At 43.6% G+C, this 27,377-nt stretch overlaps 1 protein-coding gene across 5 annotated transcripts in view; it reads right to left on the bottom strand.

Moving 5' to 3' along the window:
* Positions 1 to 626: 626 nt before the first annotated feature.
* The window catches only part of AMBRA1 (autophagy and beclin 1 regulator 1), a 147,192-nt gene continuing 120,441 nt past the window's right edge, over positions 627 to 27,377 (bottom strand). For all 5 annotated transcript variants that reach the window (XM_067296401.1, XM_067296400.1, XM_067296403.1 and 2 more), the window contains 3 exons: positions 12,378 to 12,470; positions 10,462 to 10,655; positions 627 to 2,228 (listed from right to left, as the gene is read on the bottom strand). In XM_067296401.1, the coding sequence (XP_067152502.1) occupies positions 1,738 to 2,228; positions 10,462 to 10,655; positions 12,378 to 12,470 (778 nt within the window). In that variant the 3' untranslated portion in view covers positions 627 to 1,737. The remainder of the gene's footprint in view (positions 2,229 to 10,461; positions 10,656 to 12,377; positions 12,471 to 27,377) is intronic.

The following is a 27,377-nucleotide window of genomic DNA, read 5'->3' as shown; positions in this document are numbered from 1 at the left end:
TCATTTCCAGGCTGTGATTTAAGAGAAGCTTTGCTTAATGTTCTCTAACAGACTCTTCTGACTGGGAGCTTGAGTGCTGCCTAATGACAGTCTTATTTATTGTAATGTCTTTGCAGTGCAGAGTCTAAAGGATCAGGGCAGAAGCACAGCAGCTGCTGGCAGGTGTTCAGCTGGCAGGGGAAGCATCCCTCACTGCAGGAAGTGGTAACAGGCACTGGGAACTGCATTCCTTTATTCAAAACAGCCAGATATTGTATCTGCTCCCTGCTTCAAGAGGTCTGCAGGACAGACCGCTCTTGGTTTGCCTAAGATAGACAGCACAGCATCTCTATATGCCTTTTTTCTCCATTTTCTCCCTACTGCAGTATTTGAGTGGTGGGGAACATCAAAGTGCCTGCTTATCTCCAGAGGGGTTAAAAGGCAACTCACAAACAAGACTTCCAGTTTCTCCTCCCTATTGCCCAGTTTTGGGCTTCCAACTCAATGGCTAAGCCTGCTTTCCTCCTGAGAGGGAGGCAGTTGCAGTCTGACATTTGTAAACTGCTTTGAGCTTCTGAGCCGGACACACCCATCCCAAGGCCAAACATGCAGACATCCATCACACAAGTGAAGACAGTAGGTCAAGCAAAGGTTTGTCATATTTTAATGACATTGATCTTTGGTGTTTCCCTCGTTAGCACTCGTGCTCTCCCCGTCCTTCCTCCACAAGCCTGCTAGGGATGGAGAGTTACAAACGAAAAGGAAAATCACATTTGAGACTAAAAACAAAATATCAGAGCCTTGATTTCTCCACTAGAAACTACATGTACAAGGTCAAGATTTCACATGCAACACCTTACATCACAGACCCATACCTCACACTCTGGCCTGGAGCTGAAAGTATTCCCTGTCCTGTGCCAAGGGGGTGCAGCTCAGACCTGGTGCCATGAGACTGCTGGGATGACTCATTCACATTAAGATTGGCACAGCTTAGAACATCCTTGCATGAACTGCATCCTGACCAGAAAGCGGTAGCCCCTTTCCCTCTATCCATCTGTAACCACAGCTCTGCTTAGGTTCCAGCCAAGTACTAAACCAACACTCTAAAAGGGAAAGAACTCCACTCACGAGCAGTTTGAGAGCCATGCAGGTTTTGGCAAAGCCCAGCTCGTCCCAGAGAAGACCACAACTCAGGCAGGAAGGGTCCCAAAACATACCATGCTCTGAAGGGGAGCAGGGCTGTGCCATGGAGCGGGACTGTGGCCTGGAAGACTCCTCCACTCCAGCGAAGAGCTGGAGCATCACATCCAGGTCCGCCCAGTAGGATTGCCTGTCTCCGGAAGGATGTTGCAAGCCCCTTTCCCTTTCTTCACTCTACTAATCAATCCCTAGGCATAAAAGGGCAGGAAAGAGGAAAGGAAAGAAGCTTTACAAAGGACGTTTACCAAATTGCAGTGTTAGGGCTGAGCTCAGGGGATCCCAGGGGGCTGCAAAATCTGCACGAGGTGCAACCAGGATGGTCTATGTTCCTGTTAACTATTCAGCAGCAGGAATGTTGGAATTTAAGATAATATGCCTTCTTCCCCATGGCTTCTCTTGCAGTTCTTATCCCTTCCCACTCACCCAGGGTACAGATGCCCTCTGAACTGCCAACATCCTGCCAGAGCCACAAGTCCCTACTCTTCCAGCTCCTGGCCAGTTGTGAGGTACAGGTCTCCGCTGAGCAGTACAAGGGTAGCACCAACACACAACTCATCTCTACCTGTTCCGCGACTCCCCACTGGTGCTGTCATTACTATAGAAGTTGGTACTGTCAGGAAGATGGTTATTATTAGTTAGGTCACTGTGTTCAATTGGTCCCTCAGTGTCCATGAAGGACTGGGCCTGCTCTGACAGGTCCAGATCACCAGCTCCTTGTCCTTCACTCCCGACAGGGGCTGTCCGCAGGCTCAGGCCATGCTCTGACAGCTGCATAGACTCTGAAAGGATCCGTCCCTCCAGCTCAGCTGCCAGCTGCTGAGAGGTGGACTGCTGTGCTGAGGTGCCCTCAGCCCCAGTGGACTCTGCACCAGTCTGAGAGCTGCGGTGGATCCGGTGGCTCACAATGATGTTGTTGCCAAAGCCGCCCATAGACGCCATGGTGGTGCTCTGCTCCCGCTGGACCACAGCAGTCATGCCACCTTCTGCCATGAGCCTTTGGATCCTACTCAGGGCATCCTCCCCACTAGCCCCATATTCTGGACCTTCACCTGCAAGAGAGAACAGAAGCAAATTTGGCACACAAAGAAAACTACAGGACAAAGAAAAAGCATACTCAGCAGATGCATCACCGTGCACATGGGCTGGGACAGAAAAGTGGCTTTGCTCCAGAAGCCTGACATTTTATTCCTCTAACTTTTCCACTGAAGTGCCAAAAAAAAGGCCCTCAACTCTGTCAAGAAAATTTTGCTGCCACTGCCACAGATATCCCTCAGATTGCATGTCCAAGCCTCGGAGAGGAAGCTCTTACCCAGCCATACAGGTGAGGAAAGACTGAGGTCAAAGATGCAGAGCATTTTCTCGCACTTACAGAGAGAGTCCAGCCAGTCCAACAGGGACAGGAAGAGAAAAGCTCAATTTGCATTGCAATAAAGCAAACACTTTGCCATGGTGTAAAGGAGTCCTGTGGCCTTTCCTACTTTACCCATTTGAGAACACCCCAGGCAAACAAGTTGAAAGCAATCTCCCCCACATCAGGGAGGACAGGGGCAGGTGGCCCAGCAGAGATCGCAGCTACAGAACAAGGTCTGCTTCTGCAACACCTATGCTTGGGAAAAGACCAAGCATTTAGGCTCCCCTCTGCTGGTATCTTTCGAGGCAAGCAAAGAGCATCTCTTAAATTCTAGGACCTTTGTATACTTAATCTCCTAGCCTTCCCTTCACAGTCAGGCTGTACTGAGCTCTGAGGGAACCATCATCAGATATCTTGGTTGCTGAAGATTAACTCTGAAGAACAAAATCTCACAGAAAGACAGACCATCTAGAAGAATAAATCCCCACGGCAAGAAGGTCCAGCCCAGCTCTCTTTCCCAGCATCATCCTTTAGCCGCAAACCTCACCCAGACTGTTTGGGGGAAAAATTTGTAATCATAAACTGCTAGAATGGTTTCATAGTGGCATCCTGCTGATTCTTATTAAAGAGAGAAATCTCACTCCCAGCTCCATGAAGCCATCACAGTGCTGATTAGAGGACAGGAGAAAGCCATGATATCTCCTGGCACCAGGGAAATGAACACAAATGTCAACAAGGCTAAATAGAGCCAGGAGTTTAAAAACAATAAAAAACAAAATGCCACACTGACTAGGAAGACAAAACAGCTTAGGGCTGTGGGGCTACATGTAACATGTACACAATCAGTGACAGCTTATTCCTTTTCCTCATGTGTGGTAATTGCATCAAACACCAGTGACTGCCTCCACCACAGGGTATGGGTAATTTCATCTTCAGGCAAGCTTGCTGACATACTGCCCTGTCACAGAAACAACACAGATACTAAGGGCAAATTTATTCGCACAAATAGAGTAAGTCTTTTTCTGCTAGGGATGTAGTGGCCTACTATATACACTATACACAGGGCAATTTTATAGCTCCTTGGTTAGAGCGTGACTGAGACCACAGACACCAGTAACCACAGAAGTGTTTGCAGCAGAGCCTAGAGGAGCATGAATACCCACTGAGCAGAGTCTGGCCAACAACTCTGGCAGAGAAATCCTGTGCATGATGTGGTTGATGCAGGAACAAGGAACCAGGCTGACCAGCACAGACAACACCGAGCACAGAGGAGACTGTCAGATGGCTGGAAACTTCAGTGTGAAAAGCATAAATGCCTGTGGACTTTGGAGCCTTAATGATGAGTATGAGGTAAGTGGAGGGTTTGAGAAACATGATTTTGTCATCATTTCCTTCTGAGGGCACAGTCATAAGCACTTTGTTGCCAAGCATCTGGCTGTGCCTGACAGGAAAGCTGAGACGACCAAGGTTGCGACCCAGCTTAGAGGCATGCCAGCCAGCCCTATCTGTACAAGACCTGAAACAGCAGGTATTCTGCCCTTGACAGACCACTTACCATAAACTGGTCAATACCAGGAACACTGGAGCTGCAGTCAGCAAGAACCCCCAGCTGATGCTCCTAACATCACGAACATGTGCTTCACAGCAGCAGTCCATGCAGGCAGCACACAACACAGCACCCTCTGCTCTTCCCTCTCCTTAATTACCACCTGCCATCGCTGAAATTCCCGGATTTGAAGCTGTTGCCTGCTCAAGGAGCAGGAAAGGGCTGATGCCACAGCAAAAATTGGCAGGTTATTAGGTCATGAGCTTTCAGACTATGAGCACAGAGGATGCTGGAAATTCCAGAAGGATCAACCACCAAAGGCCAGAAGTCAGCCTCACCACACAAGCAGTCAAGAAGCACCTCTGCTTTGGAGGGGGGGTCCTCCCCTTTTCCCCTCAGGTTTCAACGATGACTTTGGCCGAACAGTTATGAACAAAGCTTCCTGAGAGATTTGCCTTGATCTGAGCTGCAGCACAGATTCACATACAGCCCATTTCTACTGCCTGGTGACTCCCACACATTCTTCACAATGCTGCCAATGCAGGCTGCATTAGTACTCAGTGGAAGTGGGATAAGCTAACTTCCACTTAGTGGAGGTTCAGAGCATGTACACAGGCACTTACCCCAAAGCAACAGTAATGCTGTAAATCCACACCTCAGCTCTCTAGAGGTTTCAGCTTACTGTAGTGGCCAAACTCCATTCCCCCCTCCACCAGATGAACAAAAGCAGTACAGAGAGAAACCCCATACTAGTGATGCTTTCTTTTCTTTCTTTTTTTTTTTTAATCTTCCTCAGACTCCAAGGACTTCAGACATATACTGAGCATGAACCTGAGTTCATGCAGGAGGAACAGGCCAAATGACAGTACATCTCATTCCTCTTCTCTCTATTAATGCTAAAAACTATATTCTTATCTCCCAGGCTCTGTAAAATCCTCTATCCTAAGCTCATATTCTTTTAGGCTCACCTTTCTGGGTCAGGAAAACAGCAGAACACCCTCAGAGCACTACAGACAAAACCCCAAAAACCTGAGTGAGCTAACCAGCTCCAGAAACAGAAAAAGTGTGTGAAGTTCATGTGTGGTCATAACACCTGGCAATTTGTCTGCTACCCAGGCTGTCCCTGTGTCAGAATCCATCACAGAGCAAAAAGCAATCCTGAGACACACTCACCATCTGTTTCTGGACATGGATGCACACGTTCTGTGCATGACAGGACACAAAAGGATCATCCAGGGTTCCCTTCTACAATACAAATATTAGTAGCATGTCCACAGTGCTATTCCTACAGATCTTTTCTATGATACCTAAGGTGACCTTTCCAGAGCTCCTATAGGAGGAGTTTGAGCATGCATTGGAGCTGGGTTGGGGGGGAAAAGTAACAGGTAGTCTTTCTTGTAACCTGTAACTTGTTTACCTGTGGGCATGGAGAGCACACATCCAATAAAGTGAAAAGCCCATGGAAGCAAGGCTAAGACTGGACTCATCTGTGATGGTTTCATGCACTGGCCTCACTCTTCAATTTTTCCTATTCTCAGTTTTCCTCTTTCTAAAACAAGCAGTAGTTAGTAGCTAGGCTTGCAAACAAAGCTTCAGAATTAGAACTAAGTGTAAGCACTGCAGAGATGTCCAAGTCTTCAGCACACATGGAACAATAGCTCTGAGGTGTGAGCTGACCCACTAATTCATGTGCTCAAAGATAAAAATATCAATATTTTTAAATTGTTATGCACTTGTTGCATAAGGAGAGAAAAGGGAGGGCCACAGCTCTGCATAACCAGATATGAATGATCACATCTCCCTTTAGTGCCACAAGAAACACTACCTGTTACTTTTCCCCCCCAACTCAGCTCCGATGCATGCTCAAACTCCTTTTACAGGTTACCTAATCTCAAGCAACTGTGAAGAACTCAGAAAAGGCACAATTGCTTTCACTTGTGACAAATTCCTTAACAGTATCTCACCTTGGTGATATGTATGAATGAAACTTACTTTTGTAATGAGAATTTAAGAGTACCATCCCAACATTTAATCCCCAGAGATCTAGGTACTTGAAAGGTAAATGTAAAGGCTTCTCATGGTACAAGATACTTCTAGAACCCTGTGATATTTTTAGGGAGGGCTTTGAAGAGAAACTGAAATTTATAGTTCTATAGGGTATAAAATACATATTTTACAGATGGACAGACAGAGGAAAGGTTAAGTGTTCTGCCCAGGCTTTTACTCAGAAAATGAGAGGCACATTTGGAAACAGAACCCAGGTGTTCCCCTTTCCCACTCTAATCACAAAAGTCACCTCACATGTGACAACAGCATTACAAGAACTTGCTCAGCATTAGCAAAGCAGCATGTTTCTTTGTAGCATTCACAAGGCTCAGCTGGGGACAGGGTATTCCTGCCCATGCAGCCCCCACACTACACACTCCTAATGTCTCAGGATAAGGAAGTTACATTGCATCCATGGGGTCAGACACACTGACTCTGCTCAAGAGTGCTGCCTAGGTATCCACAGGATGCCTAAGGAACGTACCAGGAAATTTACACCAGGAAATTTTCATCTATATGTGATCTCTTTTCATTACTAACAATTGGAACAGACAATCCCACAAGCCCAAACCTTTGTTTTACAAACCTTTTCCCACTCAGAGCAACCTCTCATCATCAGATTACAACTTTTGAAAGCACTTGCACAAAGATGGAAATTTGTAGTGGCCAGTGAGAAGTATTGCAACCAAATAGGTTATGAAACTATAAATGGCATGACAGCAGTCAATGTGTTGCTCCACTAAATATAGGCAAAGTAGCAGTCTACTTATGGCAAGTTGTCTGATGTCTACAAATGCAGTAATTACAATACATGCCTATTTGCTCAATGAGCATTTAGCTATCTGAATTTTAAGCCCCAAAGACCATCTAGATGATAGGAACTGAGATGACAACGGCCATTCATTTACTTCCATCAGGGTTTTTTGTTTGTTTTTAAACCAACTGCATTAACTTGAAGAGAGTCTGATATACTGGCAAGGGCCAAGGACAGCGCACACACACACAATCAGCCAAGTTTCCTGTAGCTCTATAAAGGCCATTAATCTCAGTCTACAGTACCTTTTGTGCTGTTCCAGGCTCTGACAGCTACTACCACTTGTACTATAAGCCACAGATTTAGCAGCGTGAGTAAGTGTCTGCCACAGCCTGACCCAATCTTGATTGGGAATTACAATTTCTAAAGGTTAAAACTTTAGGTCATTAAGTCTCATAAGGAATCTTTGCTCATTTAAGTGAGATTTAATTTGCAAACAGATTCCATCCCCATTGCACCCTTCCATTTCCAAGGGAAAAGGTAGTGTAAATCCCAGCAGATTGTTTGTAATTAAGAGTGCCTCAAAGTTACAGCTCATCACAATTTCCACTATGTCTGTTAGATTAAAAGAAAGTAGGAGGCAGCTGAAACACTGTTTCAGGCACTTCTTGGTACCTCTCCTGATTTCTCTCCCAACTCTAGGTTCTTTTGGCTTATGCATGGTTTGCAAGCAGAGTTCACAAGGCAAACAGCAACTACCACAAAACAAAAAGATACAGGCATTAGAGGGATTCACTTCTAATAAAGTCATCATACACTCATTCCTCTAAAGGAGGTAGAAAGATAATCAGAACAGCAAAGTCCCTGCAGAGCTTTGCATGAGAAAAGGAAACTATTTATACCCACATGGAGCTTAATTAGATTTCTGATGCAATTCTGCATACATTTTTTCACAGTAAGCACATATCTGCGAGAAAAGCCCTGATCCAGAATTCCCCACACCAGCAGGGTTGACAGGACATAGGACAGAAACCCATCTTGGGAGCAGCATCAGCTCCCCCCCCCCCTTTTTTTAAATAAATATTCACCTTCTTTTTTTTCCTCATGATGAGGTGATAATTAAAACACTTTCTTTTACACTACTCAGTCACATCTGATTTATCCATTCTGCTGCTGCTAATACTGCTAAAGCCCTTACATAGTAATTTACATCTTCAAAGCTCCATACAAAACACTAATTAATCTTCACAGCCCCTGGTGCACTGTACAATGGGAAGATATTTTTTTCCCCTTTTGTATAAGATTAATAATTTGTCCTACGTCACACACCAAGTTAGTGGTAGCACACTATTTGTTTTTAGGTGTCCCTGACATCTAGATCCTGCCATTAGGAAACACTGCTTCCCTTTCAATAGGCAAAGAGTTACAGCAGATTTAGTGAGCGAATTAACCATCAGAAAAGCAACACAGCACCTAGCCTTCCTGAACACACTGGACCAGGATCATATGAGCTTATTGTCCAGGCATAACAGTAACCTTAATGCCACAGCAAGCCCAATGGGGCTCAATCTGTGCTAATGCAAAGCACTAAAGGCCCCTTAGAAGATGAAGCATGCCACTAATGCCACAAGTCCGTGGCTAATTGGCTGTGTTGATAACAGTAGATGAACAAGCTAGTCTATCCAAACTTGTCTTCCCACTTCACAATAGTTCCTTGTACTATTCTTCTGTTAAGGATTACGGCTGCTTTTGGATCCTACACTCTCCCGATAGTTAATCTCTTGACAGCTCCCTGTTCTGAGCTGCTCTTGAGCCTTTGCACAGGAGTCTCAGCTGAGAACCCAACTGGCAAAAGATCTGATCAGCTACAAGGTAAGAATGCTTGGCTCATCTCCAGTGTATGCATCCATACTAAAAATAATTAATCTGCTCTGAGAATCCTCATAGTAGACAAGAAAGTGACCTACCCATTTTACAGGTCAAGCAAGAGCCAGAGATCACATCCAGATGTGGAACCTGTCAATCTTCTTCCAGTCAAAAAAGACAGAGAGGACAGGAAGTCTCTGGTTTGTTATCCACACTCCTTTTCTGCCAAATGCTACATTTTGCTCCTTTCCAGAGACAGCCTGCCCAAGGCACTGGTAAAGGACACCGCTTCCTCATCTCATTAATGGTCTAGTCACAAACCTTGCTCTAGATCTGAAAATTGAAAGGCTAATTAAAAAGAACAGGATAATGAAACTTTCAGATGAATGCAGAACAGTAGCAGTGAAGAGAAGCACCAGAGAAGCCCACTGGCTTAACAGAGCAGAGAGACAGGTTCCCAAGCCTGCAGCATCAGCCATCATTATCTTGATGGAAGGACGTCCCACAGCTGCTGCACACTCTACCATGTTCTCAGTCAGCATAACACATTCAGTGGAAGAAACAAGGTCATCTTTCCCATGAGTTCAGCATTTGTCCAGATACTCTACTTCCAAGCCTGATTCACACACCATCAACAGTAACTTTCTAGAGATGTTAAATCCAGCTCCACTGAGATAAGCTGGTAGGTAACCCCTCAAATCATGAAGAAATTTGCCACTTCAAACAGAAGAGCCAAGATCAGAGAAATGCAAAGCCATGTCACATGTGCTGGATGCTACCTAGCAGAAACTATGCAGAAGCTGCATGCCAAAAAGCATCTTCCAGAACAAGAGGGCCCAAACATACAGGCACAAGCAGGCATGCCATGGGGCTGCTTTTCAAAGCCAAGTAGGATGACCACAAACCAACCCTTTCGAAATTGCCTCCTTGATTCTCTCTGCCTTTCCTATGTATACATTACCTGATTCCTTCCCTAGCTAAGCCTCACTTAGACTATCCTGTAGCTGAATATCTACATTAGCATCTCAGTACTAGGCCAAAGTCCAAAAGGAGCATCTCATGGCATGGTACTTGGATATAATCATCATGCTTTCAAAAGATCAGTGATTTGTTATCATATGGGAATTGAACATCAGGTGCTTCCAGCTCTTTACACATTCATAAGTGTTCTCAGACTGGAAAATGCTAGAGGTAGTTTCTGAACAGCTGAGCTGGACACTCACAGCCTTTACCTACCAGATTAAACAAAATACCTGTATCTGCTCTGTGAGAAGTGATTTGCAGTATTTTATTTTGTTGTCAGAATTGCTGAGCTTGTGAAGCCTGCACAGATTTTAGATGCTGGGGTTGGAGGGCCAAGCTAAGCTCTAACAGAGGACAAAAGAATAATTCTTAGCAGTTTTCAGCCTTACTGACGGTTAAAGCGCAGGGGATTTGGGAGGAGCAATGCCAGTGCCACTGATTTATAAAGAAGCAATGATCCAGAAAAGAGTTCATTATGCCCTCTAAAAGCAAGCAAAGACGACTTCCTTACCAGATGGACAGAGATTCACTGTCCTGATCATCCTGGCCTGGCTACAGAAAAATCAGGCTGAAGAAATCTTTGCTGAAGAGATGCCAGAGTGTCCAACAAATGCATTCACAGGATATGAGGCCTATGTAGAAGCTCCTTACCACCAGGTTGAGCTATGTCAAGTTAGTCATTGCTTGAGCTCCTACCTTCCCCAGTCCCTGCAGAGGCGGATTCCTGCTCCTGTACCTCCCTCTCTGTCTGAGTCTCAGCATTCTGTAGCTGAGGTGCCAAGGTCTGGGTACCCTGCGAAGTCACAGAGGTGGGGGGGTTTCGGGGTTGCAGGCCTATGGCATTCATCAGGCCCATGTCCCTGTCTGTCCTCCATGTGGCTCTGCTGGTTCTGAAAAGAGAGAAAAACAAATAAGACCAAGAGCATTGGAGGTCACAAGTCCCAGCAACATGGAAGCATCCACCTGAGCCACCTCTTGCTTCCATTCCAAGCAGGCATCTGCTAGCCACTGTGCAGGTAGAGGATGGAGGGAATTGTGGCCTGGCACTTATTTACACACACAGATGCATCCCTCCATCCTCAGCTGGCTGACCTCGAGCCAAGAAAGTCTTTTACTCCACTCACCCTTCCACAGAGGCCATGTGCTTGACAGGCATTGACGTCCCTGCAGTACCACTAAGCCTGCAGAACAAACTCCCTGTCTCAGGGCCACTGAGTTGAGTAGGTAACGCAACACACAGCACAGAACTGTAAGCACATGCAACCTCCCTCTGAGTGTCGGCAGGGCAGTTTCAGCTCCCAAGGATACAGTCTGTATCCCTTCCCTCCTTTGGGCCTCCTAGTTTGTCATCATCACACATGAATGCACTCCAGCAGGCATTTCTGCCCATTCCAGTCAGACAGGAGAAATTCTCTGTTCTCCAATGCAAATAATAGGAACAGCCTCAAGGCTCATTAGCTTCTTTTCAGAAACAAACAGTTGAAATGCATGGCATTACAAGAGCTAAATGTTGGCAATGGTTGGATGCTCTTCCCAAAACTGACCTCTGGTAGCAAGTGCTGGGAATGCTAAAGAGGCTCTAGGAAAGATTGCCTCATTGCACAATCTACATCCTTTCATAAATATTTGAAGTCTGCTACACTTCTTTTGCCCTCTGTTAGGAGCTAGTTTGTTCTCAAGCAATATTTCTGCCTTTGGTGCCTGAGCCCCCTAAAGAAAGGAGGGGGAGGTCTGAGTTCACATCCTTCAGCTACTTCTAAGTCCATGATGCAAGACCGATGTTCTGCCAAAAAACATGAGTAGTGAGTGGCAATGACCACTTGCATAGCACAAGAAAGAATCTTTACTGTTTAGTATTCATCCCCAGTCAGACCAAGGGCGTGGGACAGTACAGAACATTGCCCTGCGCACCAGCTCTTAACTTCCGTGGGATTCTGGAGCTCACAAGCCAGAAACAAGACTGCTCCCCTTTCTGAGAACAGCTGGCTTAAGGAGAAGTACTCTTCACTGGTGCAAGGTGGAAGGGACTACAACAGCACCCTCATGTTTAGAACAGTGTGTGTATCACCAGACAGATGGGATAAAGTGGCCAATAGGGTACTAAAGGAATTTAGATTTATTTGTAAGAGTTTATTGTAGAGAAACAACTGTCCTATGACCAGAAATCAAACAAAGATGGAGGGGGGGGGAGACTCTCCTGACTCCCAGTCACCAAGGCCACCCAATGGATTTGCACTCATCTCTGCAACTCTCACATTCTTCAGTCACCCTCCAAAGGCATCGTTTACTTTGTGTGGTGTTTTTCATGCAACAAGCCCCACATATTCCTCCAGCAACTTGCCTGAGGATATTATTGAGGCCATAGATGACAGATATACTTCACTATCACTGGCAGCACTTTGAGGTACCGAACTTCACTTATTGGAAGCATGACAGGTGGCACTACCTAGTCTGTGCCACCTGTCATGCTTCCCATAAAAAGGGAAAAAGGGAAATCGCATTTTTAAAGCTGAAAGTGTGAAGGGAACAAAGAGAAAGAAGCAATGCTGTCAGATGTAGTGACCCCAGCAGAAAGGGTCAGCTCTTTCAATACCCACACCCAGGAGACTCACCCAGGCCGCTCAGTGCTCCTGCTGCTGGAATGCACAGCGAAGACGTTCTCATTCTGCTGGTCCCAGTGGTACTCGACTCCAGAGTTTAAGGCCCTTGAAATGCCAAAGGAGAAAAAAATATTAAGATGGAGACTATTATCCACACAAGTTCACTGCGGCTCACGCTGCACAGCAGGATACCATTCCAGCCAGCCTGCATTATTTCCACACAACATGGAGGAGAGCGTTGAGTCCAGCCCCACAGAAGCTGCACATCTAGCACAGTTGACATTTTCCTTACAAGGGCTTACCATCATAAACAGCCTTGCAAACATGGAGTACTGTATTACCCAAATTGCTCTGGAATATCCCATTCATTTTAACTGAATATTAACATTGAAACACAGCAGCATGAGCAGAGAGATTTTCAGGAAATTGAGATGTACATCTGTGTATATAAAATCAGGTTACTGTAGCTCCAAGAGATTAAAAGAGTAGAAAGACCAGTTCTCTTTGTGGTACCTGCCAGCATTTCCTGCACTAGGTAATGCTAAGTAAAACACTGCTCTTATTCAACAGCTTGTTTCTTCACAAAGGGTTCGCATTCTACCTATAAATAAATCTCTGTACAGCCCTCCCACTGACTGTCACTGTGGAGCAAGGGCAGATGTAGAGGATATTCTAATAAAAATTTCCACAAAAGGGGTTGTACTGGACTAACTATGTCAGGGTCAGAAAAGTCCGAAGTTCAAAGCTTCAATTTTACAATTAATGCTACTGAGTTTAACAGAATAGCCAATGCTCTGGCAACCTTTCACAGTGCATTTCCCCAAAAGATGTGCAAATCCAGGGCTGGCTAATCAGTTCACAGGAGCAGGCAAGGTTAACAACATGCTGTTAACACACCTTCACCAAAGACTATGGACATTCACAGAAACTAAGCTTTCATAATCGTACTACCATAAATACACATCCCTCTATTTCTGAGGCCCAAACATTCTTAAACTGGGAGAGGATAAGAGGGAAGCCAACATATTCTACGCTGTATAGAAATGTTTGAGACCTCCTAGCCACATAAGGACACACCTCCTACAGAAATGAAGCAGTGAATTATGGGATTTGAGCTAGACAGCCAAGTTCTACTCCCATAAAGTCCTAGAGCATGGACTAGACCTCACCTACCTGAAACATGGGGCAATAGTAGGGACATAAATATAAGCTTGAAGAACCATGCACAACACTTTGTAATCCCATTCCCCCCCCCCCCACACAGGATCCAGAGTGTGGCTTAAGGCCTTACTCTGGAGGGATAGTTTTGGAATACAAGATACAGCAGCATGAGTAGCTTCTAGGACTCCAGAAATCACACTGCAGGAGTACAGCCAGCCAGGTATGTCAGAGAACTTCATAAAATGCTGATACTGTTTGCCTAGTTAGCAGGCTCAAGGAACATGTCTCAGGTGCTGCTTCTGCCCTACAAGCATGGGTTACAAAGTGAGAAAAATGTCTCAAACAATAGAAATACACATGTAGCCTGGTCAGCTCGACACATAGGCTGTAGAAGCAGGGAGCAGGTGAAGCTCATGGATCCCCTGATACAAAGACAGAAAGCAGGCTGCTCCCCAGGGCACTAGGAAGCCCAGTCAGCAAGTTACACAGTGATACAAGCTGAAGAGCTCCTTAAACCAACAGACAGCACAGGCACGCACTGTGCAGTCCAGGACAGTACAGTGATCTCCCACCTACCACTGAGCATCCCAGCTCCAGAAGCAGTACAGGCTACCTTGGCATGGGACTGGTCCCACAAAGAATTTCTAAACAGTTCTTCGCCAAGCCACGCTGCCATGCCAGCTCCTTGTGAGCTAGCCTGAGGGTTTCTAAATGGTGCCACATACTGCCACGTGGCTGACGGACTGCCGATTTGCCCATGATGGTGCTAGGCTACAGAAAATGGATGGAAAGTTAACAGTGCTGTGCAGTGGTCACCAAAAGGAGATTGAGATAAGATCCTGTGCAGACAGAAGGGAAATACATATGAAGAGCCAGACTCGCATCACACCACAGGCATTCTCAGAGCACAGACTAAGGGTAGGCCCACAATCTGAAGGAAGGATTCATGGCAGGTAGTCGGTAGCTGGTTATGGCTCAGGCACAAAAGCAGCACTTTACATGCACATGATGTCCGAGCAATGAGATGCCTCAGCAGAACTGTGGCAAGAACCCCAGCCTGGAAGAGGCAAGGGTGCTATAGGTCAGATGGGCCCCAATGGAAGACCTGTGTGTGCTGGAGGCCTAGGGCTAGACCTGTAAGGTGAAAGCACCCCAGGTTAGGACCAAGGGCAAAAGCCGGAGGAAATCAACAAGACCATGCACAAAGTCTGCAGGAAGCAATCAGTCATCACATTTTTTGCTGAACTAACCCTGCTGCATTATACCCCATGAAAGCAGCTGTCAGGGACAGCTGATTTATAAATGCTTCAGTTTATTGACAGATGGTAACCCATCACCGAAAACTTACCAACCCCTCTCTGGCTGCTCCATCCTCTGCCTACTATACTGAGACTTAACTGTCACACTTTGCTGTCTACAAAGCATCGCGCTCCCTAGGCAAAGGAGACTTTCTGACCTGGGAGTCAAATTTTCAAGAAAAAGCCAAAGGTTCCCTGGCATCTGCAGCTATTATTCAATAGAAGTGCACTGACCCCTGTTCTTTTTCCCCTCCCTCCACACTTCTTTGTGCTTTCCAAAGCACAGGCACGGTCCCTTCAACCACCTATACAACTGGTATTCCTCACAAAGGTGCTCTGTGTGCCCTACCTGTCTCTGTCAGCTCCCAGCTCTAGAAGCCAGAAAACCACAAAGTTTTCCCAAGGCCAAAACCTGAGTGGGCAACAGTGCACTTTCCTATTTTCTCCAAACACCGTTTCCATAATTCTCAGCTCCTGCACACACACCCTTCTTTAGGAAGGGTCAGATTCAGCTCACTTCTACAAGAGCGTCATGGTACCAGCCTGACAAGCAGTACACAAGGCTAAAAACTCCCTCTCTGCTCCCACCTGTTCTGCAGAGGCACATGACTGTACAGTCAAGTTGTTGGACAGGAAGGTCTGTTCTAATGCCATGCTGTCAACTTGCCCCTTCGCCTGGACAGTGAAATCAATTGCCGTTCCATTTAATGACTTTGCACTCTGGACTTAAATGCTGCCATTTATCAACTGAGTTTCACTGTCAGGGTCCCATTAGCTACTCATTTACTGCCAGAGAATTGAGGACTTTGCTCCCCTTTCCCAGAAGGGGAACCTGTAGCAGCAGGTGTCACTGTTCCCATTGCTGACTCTGGGAATGCCAAAGCCAAGGTCCACTGGACTTGGTCATGATGGGAGTTCAACATCCTCAACACCACTTTAACCTGGCTTTTTACACTGGACTGAGTATGTCTCCCTGCAAGGCCAGAAAACTGGCTCAGAATAGACAGTTGGTACTTCCTACTGTGGCGAACACCCTCACTAGCATCCTTTAGCAGCCTCTTCCGCCAGCAGGACCAATCTACCCTCTCACAACTCCACCTCTTTTAAAAAATTTCAAATGACAAAGCCCTCAGCATGATCTAAATCTTTGTTCTCTTTTTCATGCATCTGCATCTCTCTGATCTGGAACCCACTTCTGCCTCTCTACAGCCCTAAAATGATATCCCACTTGCTCCTGATTAGGTCCTCTACAGAAGAGACATTTCAGACTGCATCAAGAAACAGTGGAGAAGGCAAATGCCTGGGGAGGGAGCTGTTCAGGCACAATCATTTATACAAAAGAGACTCCTTCCCTTCTCGAAGAGCAAAGATCTTATCAGAGAAATGCTGCTACAGTGCAAGCTAAGTCCCAGTCCTAAGACCATGTCTGCATTAGAATCTTGACTGGCTGCACCCTAAACCAACCTAAGTAAACAACAAGAGGTGTGTGACAACTACAATTACCTCAGTTTAAATCATATTTTCCATTACATTTAAAATTTGAACTGGTTCAGCCACATCCATTTAAAACAGTGCAATCTCCCTTCTTAGAAAACCTATTAAAAAAAAACCAAAACCACTCCCATTACAAAATATTGCCAGAATTTTGTAAATTAGCAAACCTTTCACAGTGTGTTACCCAGAAGATGTGCATATCAGAGCCTGACTATTCATTTCACAAAAACAGACCTTATACTGGAGAAATGACTATGTTCCAGGTAATGGAAGCACTTAACTTTTGCTCCAGCAAACTCTAGGCATGAAAATGCTGGAAGCACTTTACATTTTCCAAAGCATGAGACAAAACCTTTGTAGTATGGAGCATGTTGCCACTTGCATGTGGAGGCAATAAGGAGGACATTTGTTGCCCAGGGCTTCAGGGTGAAAAATTGCAACTCTCCACACTGTGTCAGTCATGGGCAGTGAAGTCCACTTAGTCAAGTTCTTATTTTCTTCCTTTTTATGGCTGTCAGCTAAGCTCTCTAAGCTCTCCCTACAAATTTCCATTAGCTTTGTTGAACACAGAGCCAGTCGCAGGCAGGCTTTCCCAGCAGGGGTTCTGTTCTGAGAGGGACTTTTCCTTCACGCCTCTGTCCAGCTCACATCATTAATGAGCTTGGAGAGTGTGAAGGGCACAGACTTGCATGCTCTGCTGATAGTTGAATAAGGCTTCAAAGAAGGGCCTATAAGAACCAAACAGCAACAACTGAATTAGCACAGCCTCTCCCTCTGTATGGAGGAAATACCTACTAAACTCAGGTGTAGCCCCTGAAGAAACTAGGACCAGTATCTGGGAATTAGCGACAAAATTATTTAAATGTGACAAGAAAACTGAAATACTATTTACCACATCTGCTTAAAGAGCATGTAAAGAATTAACTGACAAAGCACAAGCCAGCACAAACTGACTTAAACATCATGGTTACACCCCCCAGCTCATATATCCAAAATTCAAAGTTGAAGAGGAAGAGGGATTAGGAAAAAAGTTCATCAACTCTGCTAGAACAATAAAGCTGAGCAGGAAGATGGCAAGAGAAAGAAATCATTCTGCAAGTAGTATATGCAGGTCCAGGCAGGCACACACAGTGTGCGTTTACTGCATCCCAAACACTGAAGAATGCACCAGCAATGAGCAAATGCACTGTTCTCATTCTCCAAATCCTGCCACACAGAAAGACCCAACAGTAGCATACTTCTTGTCTGTTACAGCACTCAATTTGTTTTTTTTTATCTGCACAACCCCACTACTGATATGTGAGATTCTTGGAGGCCCAATAAGGGAAAGAGCAGCTGCAAAGTAAGGCCATACAGCCCACAGCTAGGTGAATATCTGTTTTTCATGATGCCAAGGTGCACTTTCTCCGCAAAAAAAAAAAAAAATTACTCTTTAAAGCCAGTTTCTCAAACATACTGTCCATTCAAGATCACTGAGCCAGCATGAGAAACTGGGTTAATTTACAAATGATTTGTAATTTCCCAGGATGCGTTTTCCTCCCTTTGTGAAAACCTGTCAGTCCTAAACCATTCAAAATGGATCAAGGAAATATACAGAATGAGCTGCACCACATAAGGTGACACTATGCTAAAGAACCAGGAATCCATTGTCCTGTTTTAGGCAGGATGAAGTGGCACATGGTATCCCACACAACGCTCAGCCAGATTCCAGATGCACCCTTGTAAGCAGCTCATTGTCTCTTCTGTCAGCATGTGATGATCACCAGCACAGCAAGCCCAGCTCTGGCTCCCGTGATTAGCTAGGCAACAGTATTGTCAGTCCTAGGCAAAGTTTGGCACTCCCAGCAGCTTCCTGGATAGGAAAAAAAAATCATTTCTAACACCTAAATTCATAAATATTTAGCTTTCTGTGCAGGAAATGAACCATGCGCAAATCCAAATGGAAACTGGCTGCAATGCAAACTGTAATGGAACCAGCAAGCGAGATTCCTGGAGTAGGTCTGATGGGCAGTAATTCCCTCTGACCAAGAAAGAGCTGGCAGCATCACTGACACCTGCCTATTTCAGAGTGCATCCTTGGAGCACAGCCCACATGTGACTAGCTGGTGGAAGAGGATTAGACTGAGTAAAGGAACTCCTAACAAGGTAAATCTTATGGAACATAATAAGGTCTCCAGTTTAAGATTTGAGAACCACAAACATTTAAGTGACATGAAATTAGCCTGCTCATCCCACTCAGGGGAACAAAGAAAAGGTTACTCCTCTAAGTTACTCCTCCTCATTAGCAAGTGCACTTTTACTGCGCAGATTTCTAAACTGATACAGGCTGCTTATTTTCCAAAATTCTGCAATCTTTGTCTGCCTAGAAACCAGCAACCATGCAGAAACACGTCTTGACACCTACTTGAATTGCTGAAGTGCTGCAGAAGCAGGAGAGCAGGGCAGCTTGGTGCAGCTGGTAGCCACATGTCTGCTTCAGGGAAGATGCCAACTCAACTCAGAACACTACGCAAGATGACTGACCCAGTTTATCCGACTGTGCAATCCTGCCAACTATGTTAAACACTGGGATTTTGAAGAGGCTCTATTCAAACTCACACCATTTAACTGAGAATAGCCTTATAAATCTGGAAGCAAGACTAATGAACAACACCCCTCTCTCTAAACAGCATGGATTTTCATGAGTTTATTCTGTCCACCAGTGGGCAACTACAGCTAAATACAATTCAGACTCTTGCAACCAGTGGATAAGACTTAGATAGATGGGACACTTCTGTCAGTCGTCTTCCCTGGACAAAAAGTGATTTATCAGCTAAGAAAGTAGTCATCTGCCAGCTAAGCTGTTAGAGAAAACAGAGAGAGAGAGAGAGAGAGTGAAAAAGAGCGCGAGAGGGCGCAAGCTCTCTTGAGAGACAGAGCGAGAATTAATACAGTAGGAAGAACACAAGCAGAATGGTTTCTTCTGATCCACAGGGTCACTACCACTAAACCTAAGTGACTTACTGGACTCAAAATTTGTAACCTGCCTCTCTAGCAGACTGCATGTAGCAGATGGACAGACTCATAAAATGAGTAGCATGGAGGACGCCCCAGCAGAAAAGACAAGAGAAATTTGTCTCATATTCACTGGGAGAAAATCCTAAATTAGGATTGGTCATTCAGCATATTCAACAAGAGCTATAAATGGAAATTAGGCATCAGAACAATGACAGAGCAGAAGACGACAGTTCTGCATATAAGAGTGGACATTTGATTATCTTGGACACAAGTATAAATATTGTGGTCAAGAGCAGTGGCCTTGAGGGACCAATACAGCAGAACTACTGTGTTGAGGAAAAGAACAAGAAAGTCTTTCTCACAGAGAGTCTTCATGCCCACACCAATTCTTCTACCAAAATGCAGTAACTCTGTTTTCCAAAGCAGCTTTTCCCCAAACTCTTTCATGCTACTTTCAGTATGACATAGGAAGTTGTAATCCAGGCCACAGAAACCAAGGGGAAACTCTTGGTCCTGAACTTCACTCTTGCACTGTGTACATTGTGACTATATGTCAGCTACTCTGACATTTAAAAGAGAAATATCCCAATTTGGAGCAACACACTAAGGTCATCATTAAATGCAAAATTTTTGAACTAGTGCAACATTGTAATCAGATAAAAGAAGCACTCAAGAGAAGTGCTTCAAGGGAAGTGCACTCAAGAGAAGACGACCCAGAGTTAAGATCTGTTCTTGCAATGCTGATACAATCTTTGTGTACCATGTAGCACACCACACAACAGTTTTGGCAATTACCAAATGCACGTCATGTTTATGAGAATAAGAACATATCACCCAGACCAAATAGCCTGGAATAAACAAGACAGAAATAGATGAAACTCAGGAATTTCCTGAAATTTTACTGACTTTCTTCTCACCCATAACAACTTGCCAGCATTCTAGGGTGTCTTTCATTTATGTGGCTGCTCCAATCTACTCCACGTAGCATATAGAGAGACTCTGGAGGGGAAATCTACAGAATGCAGAGTTTTAGTTCCTTAAATAAGACCAATTTAGCTGGGTATTACCTTAAACCAAGCTCTAAAGATGAATAACTTGCTTAAATTCCTTTAAAAAATTAAAGAAAGCCTTGTTAATTGCTTACGGTGATTACAAGCAGATTATATGCCCAATGAGCTTTGAACCCTTAGAATATCTTAAGCTGTTTATGTCCCATCAGCTCTTTCAGGGGCTTAGACAACTTAGAATACTAGGAGTCTTTCGGGGATTGCAAATTGCTTAAGCTTTGTAAGTATTTAAACATCTTAAACAGCTACAAGTCTTAAGAGCCAAATTCACTCTTTAGTTTATTTGGAACTTTCGCTTCCATTTTTACCAGAAACTAACATTTAAGTCAATTCAAAGACAGAAACTTCAAAGTAGGCTTGTTTTGTAGATCTTATGCAAACAAACTAAAATGGGAAAGTGTTTCAAATGGGAGAAATCAACTTTAAAGTAAATGTTTAAGAATAGCAAGCATAGCAAATGCTTTTTTTTTTTTTTTTTTAATAGAACATTGCAATGAGCACATATGAAGCTGCCAAACTCCAGAACCAAGATCTTGGCTTGATCCAATCTCAATGAGATCCACAAGACAAGCCAAGTTTGATATTTTTTTATCTTCAAAAACCTTGAAATTAGCCAACTAAAAAACTAAGTGTTCCATATAGCACATAGGAAACCTGCTCCAAAAAAAAAAGAAAGAAAAAAAGTAAAAAAAGTACAATTATTACTCCAATTAATCACATTTTCACATCACAGTCATTCAGTAGAGACCATTTGCAGAACCAGACCAACTGAGGATTTAAAAAAGAGAAACGAAGAAATGAAGAAAGTGTTAACTGTTGTACTTGCTACCTGGATTCATTACAGTCCCACTGGAGGAAAAAAAAGAAACAAACAAACAAACCCCCCCCCCCCACACAAAGGACAACCAACAACATTCCACAAATGAACTGGATCAAAGACTAGAAGATTAAAACTGTTCTTACTGGAAAGACAAGGGAGAAAACAACCAAACAAGAAAGGTCTAGAACAGACTTGTAGAGAAAATAAATGTTATAAGAAAGCAGGATAGGCTGGTGCTGCCAAAGAGGGAAAAGATAGTCTAAAAATAAACATGAGGGAAAAGGTACTAGGAAGAAAAAAGATCTATTCATCAGTGAAGCAAAGGACAAAAGCGATGATGACTCAAAGTGGCGGAGATACTGAATTGTCTCTCTGAAGCCTCCACGTTAAAAAAAAAAATCCAATGGTACTTAGACAATTAGGAGTAAGAAAGTCTTCAACAAAAGACAAAGCCACGTACAGCAGCTAGTTGTACTCATTAAGAAAAAGTTAGTAAGTTAACTTTTTTGTGCCACTCACACCTGATTTTTAACAAGTTACAAAAAACTGGGGAAGTGACAAAAGGCCAAAAAGTCAACTTAGCAGCATTCTTCAAAAAGGAAACCATCCTTAAATTGGCAATTACTCTTTTCTAAGCCTAAATTTTATCCTTAAGAAAGTAATATAACAAAGAGAAAAAAAGAAGTTATCTGAAAACAAAGAAAGAGCAAGCCACAAGCAGTAGGCAGGGAGTTTTTAGTAAGTCACATAATTGCTTGCATAAAATTTAATTGCTCTTGTAGATGGAATTAGAAAAAAAGTAAAGGAAGAGAAGGCGGCAGATGTGATCTGAACAGATATAAATGAAGCATTTGCTAAGTGTTCTTAAAATACATGGCCACAGTCTTAGATAGGAAGATTGCTACCTCATCTAAGAACCAGTAGGGACCAGCAGAAGCCCTGTGACTTTAAAAACAAACAAGCCAGTTTGGTTTCTTTAACACTGATCTCTGAACCAAGTTCCCTTTCTCATGAAGGAAAACTAAATTCACTATTTAGCTCTTCAGCAAATCTTGAAGAACAGGATGAAGGAAATGAACCTGCTAATAACCACAGACTTAAAGAAACTCAAAATTTATCTCCAGGAATCACAGACATATTAAATGGAATTGTATGAGGGCATCTTCCACCTAATAACATCATTCATCTTAGACATCAAATTCACATACAGAAATAGAAATGGAATAGAAAACAACTGCAGAACGGAGATACCATTTCAAGCCTCGGTATTATCACTGTACTTCTCTTGCATCTGCAATGACTGAGTTGCTCAGCACACAGGATGCTAGGCTTCCTTGAACCATTTGAAAATAATTCACTTCAGTTTTTAAATATGTGAATGATAAAATCCAAGTGAAACTATCAGGATGCATCTTCAGCGCAAAACTGGCCATCTCAACCCCTTCATTTTCAGTCCTTCTATCAATCAAAACCATCTCTCATCTTCATTTAGAAAATTCAACATGTCCTGTAGTTAGCAGGCAACAGCTCCAGGACGTGCATTTGCTGGCTTGGCCAAGGACAAAGGCCACTGCTCAGATCCTGCCTTTTGTGAGGCCATTTGCAGAGGACTCAAACATAACCAAGCTCTGCAGCTGCACCAGTTAACAGTTGTGAAAATATTCCCTGTGCAGAAGGTTTGCCAACATCTCTCAGTTACACATAAAGGAAGACAGCTCCTCCTTCCGTCTCCTTGTTTACTCCATCCTCCTGAAGCTATTCTAAAAAAGCAAACAATACACCAGGGCTTATGCTATTGGGAAGCATCATTGCTGAAGTCTGAAAAGGCTGACAAATGGAGTCAGCCAGCCAAGAGACATGATATGCCAGGCAGCAGGATAGATTACCATCTTCTTACCAGCACTGATAACCAGATGCAGACACATTGTCCCCATCACTAAATGAGAGGATACGCAATTCTCATAGGGAAAAAAAAGCCTGGATTGGCACAGGCAGACAATTGCAATGATCCTCTGCAAAGCATGGAAATCTATTGTGAAGAGAATTTTCACAGAGTAATTTCACTTTAGAGGGAGATTTCACCACAAAAATCAAAATATGCATACTGCATAGCACTGAATCAATTTGAGAGTCTCCACACCTACCTCCCCATGAGTGAATTCCACTGGATGCTGTCTCTGAACCAGACACATATTCAGGGGGTAGTTTAATTCCATTACCAGAGGCTCTGCCTGCAGAAGAAATCCTTCCTCTCTTGCAGATGCCTGAATTAGATAGCTAGCCCTAGACGAGGTGCTTTTAATGCTTGGTTTCGAAACAGTATTTACAGAAGATTGAGATTTTTTGGATTAGTATTTTAAAAAGCACCTGAGCCCTTCCAGAACCTGCTCCTGAACATGGGGGGCCCCCCAAGATGAAAAAGGGAAGAACTGATATTCAGACCCACCTCCCTTTCTCCCATGGCAATCCTCCACAATAGAATACAGCACAGGCAATAAGCAGCATGCAGTCTGTACCTCCTCACTTTTAGTCTCACCTGCTCATGATCTACAAGACTACTAAGGTCTGAGAAGCTGCATCATGGCTTGCTTCTGAATGGGAAAGCTCTTGTTAGGACATGACAGAATAAGAAATGCTATAAGCATTAAAAGATAAATTCCTTTTTAATTCAGTAGAGCAGTTTGTACTGTACCAGACACTAGATTTCATTCTGTGCTGCAAAAAAATAAAGATTCAGGAACAAAATCAAACCTTGAACTACACAGAAACAAGTACAAAAAAGCATTAGCACTAGCCCCAGATACAAAAAACATCAGGCAGAATGTGGTGAAGGAGAAACAGCTTGGGGGAGGCTAAAAAGCACTAGTAGCTACATAGAAAAGTCAGTGTGCAGCAGGATACCAGTGGGGAGGGGTGAATTCATACTGTTCTGTACCAAAGCCTGTGACAGACCTCTAGGCCACAGTGAGTACGTGGTAACCCACTTCATCTGCTAAGTGGAGTATGCTACCTCACACAGTATGCCCAGAGGGATTCCAGTGCTTATGAGGAATGTCCCTCCCAAAGAACATTACTGTCAAGAATTTGGTGTCTTGATTTAGCTCAGCTGTGCCCAGCCTTTAAAATGCAGCAACCACAAAGCCTTTCAAATCCCACACTTCTGGACCAAACACAAACCCATCTTGCATCCAAAAAGCACAGGCTACCATGTGATAATGTGAAGCCATATGCAAGCAGACAACAGTCTCATGATCTAGTATGTATGCTTATGTCTATTAATTGGCAGACATTTGTACCCTGTACTGTGACAAAACTGGACTACAGGACTCTCAGGGAAGGAACAGGCTGTCAAAATCTCAGATTAAAATCTGTTTCCTTCCAGTCCACATCTGAGAGATCTTCAGACTTGGGGCCAAAGGCCAAAACTGCTCTTATGGGCAGGACTCACCTGGGAACCACAGATTGAGTACCTTTCATCCAGCCTATCATCACTGCAACTGGTTAAAAAGCAACAAGATAAGCATTAAGTATCCCTTGAGAACACCACGCTGCCTATGTGACATAGAAAAATGAATGGAATTGAGTGCATCTTCAGGTCTTGCAGATGCCTTTCTTCATGCCAGCTTCCTGCACTTTATGCTCTCTCTCCAAACTCACTTCCATGAACCTTCTCCCAGTGACTCCTTCTCTTACAAGGTGGCTGATGATTTTTCAGAGAAAAACAAAAGATCAAACAGACTTTTAAACTTGCAACATGAAAAGTAAATTGCTTGTCCTGTTAGTCACTTTTCAAAGGAAGTTATTTCCAAATGTTGGGTTCCTTTCCGACTGCTTTCAAACAGATCAAACTTCAAAAGACAGTAATTCAGCAGAAAAAGTGGAAAAAGTTTTAAGCAGGTCTTAGAGACCTGATCCAAGATAGGTAGTCAATTGATTTATTTGCAAGCAAGTCAAAGCAGCAGCTAAACAAGCAAAAGACAAGATCAGGGGAAGGACAGGCAGACACTGTGGAACATCAGCTCCACCACCTTTACTACTCATTATCCCTATTCAAAATACTATTTACTTACTGGAAATTGGGATCTCTGGGTTTTCAATACAAGTTTGCATTTAATATTGTAAGTCCAAACTAAGGTATCAGTAAACAACCTAAGTCAGCTGGCCTTTGATTGTTTGGGAAAGGAGGAAGTTTCCTGAAGTCATATTCAAAGTTTCTTCCAATATATTCACATGAAAGGAAGAACAAGTAAACTGATGCTTTTCAACAGGACAAGACAGTATACTGAATGTCACCCTGAAATCTAAGGAAATGGGTACACAATGTTCCTTCTTTCCCTTGCTCACTACAACACAACTCTGCTAATAAGATACATTGTCTGGTTGCAAGCCTTGTAAAGATAAAAATCCAAAACATCTTTGGCTAATAAAATTTTTATTCTAACCTCACAGCTACTGTACAGGGTTCAGCACATCACAGTGACACCAAGTGGCATTGGCAGCTTCCCATGGTTTTGGAGGCAGTGCTATCTTCCCATCATTTGCCAGACACTAACCTATCCTACAAATGCTTCATGCAGAAACAGCTTTTTGTTTAGCACTCTGACACAGAACAGCTTTCTTAGGGCAAACAGTAGCCACAGGGGGTTTAGTGGTATCAACTCCTGAGAGAGGGAGTGGGATGAAGGTCCTTTTCCATATAGAGACAGAGCAGGTACCAACCCAGGCATTCTGTACTTTGCCCCAGTTATTCATTAACTTGCCCCTGGGGTCAACCAGGGTCTGTACAGCAAGCCTATAAAATCTTGCAGACAGAACAAGCTATAGACCTATGCTGTTAATGACTCATCATGGCTCATGAATTCCAGTCTCTTACAGACTTCCTTCAGGCTCATTTAGGTGCATTTCAACCTGTGGATAACCACTGTCACCACCTCATCTCTCTACAGTACAACAGCTCCAAGAGCCAACTTGTCAACACCTATTTAGGCAGGGACCTTGGTCCAAAATACTGAAAAGAGCCTCCTTGGTCAGCAGTCCAGTCCCACCCCAGTTACAAGCATTCAATTCATATACTTGCCTTTGCAAGTCAGCCAAGCTGCATCTCCAAAAAGTTAAGCCTTTTGCATCCATCCAACCTACTTATAGGCTATTGCAGAAGTCAGCTGGTTAGAAACTTTCTTCTAGTTTGCAGCCATAGTCTACTCATAGTGAATTTATGCCTGTTCTCTAGTAAAAAGTATATAAACTTAAATAATTCTCCTTTCCTGTGTATGGAAGGCTATATAACCTCTTCCTTTTGCTAGGTTAAAGACCCCACACTGCAGGTCATCTTAGATAAATAATATGTTCCACTGACTCTACTAGCAGCTCTTCTCAGTTGTACCAGATCAAAGACAGTTCTTCTAAATATACATACCCAAATTTTAAACTGTTTCACCTAATGTCTCCTGTTACTTCTGCAGTGATATTAGCATTCTCCTCCCTCTACTGTTAAGTATCTTGTGTCTCATCCTAGAACTGCATTTGTTGTTTTCACTGCCACAAAATACTGATGCCTCATAATCACCTATGATCAACTAAAACCTCAGGTCTTTCTCCTCCTCTGTCATTTTAACTACTGAGCTTAGTGTTATTAGTCACCAAGTGCACTTTATAGTATTAAATTCCTATCTCATTTCTATAGCTCCAGTCACTTTCAAGGCAATCCAAATGTGCAATACTCTGATCCTTCTCTGATGACAACAGTAATGTCACAACCTCTTTAAATTTATTCAGCACACCCTTACAGGGCATTAATGAAAATAGCAATAACAACCAGCCATAGAACAAGTTCTTAAGGAAGTCCATCAATAACCTCTCTTGTGACAGAGTTCACCTTCAATCTGCATTCTTTCCTTTAGCCAGGCCTTTAGCCAGACCAGTCTTACTCTTTAAAATTAAAATAGATTTACTGTAGTTCCATATGGGAACTGCCTTGCTAAAGTGCAGAGATATTAGACCTGGAGCAATTCCTTAGCTGGAATGGGGTGGGTGGGGGAAAGACAATCTTAAGGGCAGGTATGAGATCAACCTGCTACACTGTATCTTAGGTAAACTACAATGCATTTTATCCCACTTTGCATGTTTTTAGTTTTCCTTTCCCTTTTCCTTCAAAAAAATATGTGTACTGAGTTCC

The sequence above is a fragment of the Apteryx mantelli genome, chromosome 4 (genome assembly GCF_036417845.1).
Source record: "Apteryx mantelli isolate bAptMan1 chromosome 4, bAptMan1.hap1, whole genome shotgun sequence".
Taxonomy (NCBI): domain Eukaryota; kingdom Metazoa; phylum Chordata; class Aves; order Apterygiformes; family Apterygidae; genus Apteryx; species Apteryx mantelli.
The sequence above is the reverse complement of the archived record's forward strand: the minus strand, read 5'-3'. Positions and strand labels throughout refer to the sequence as shown.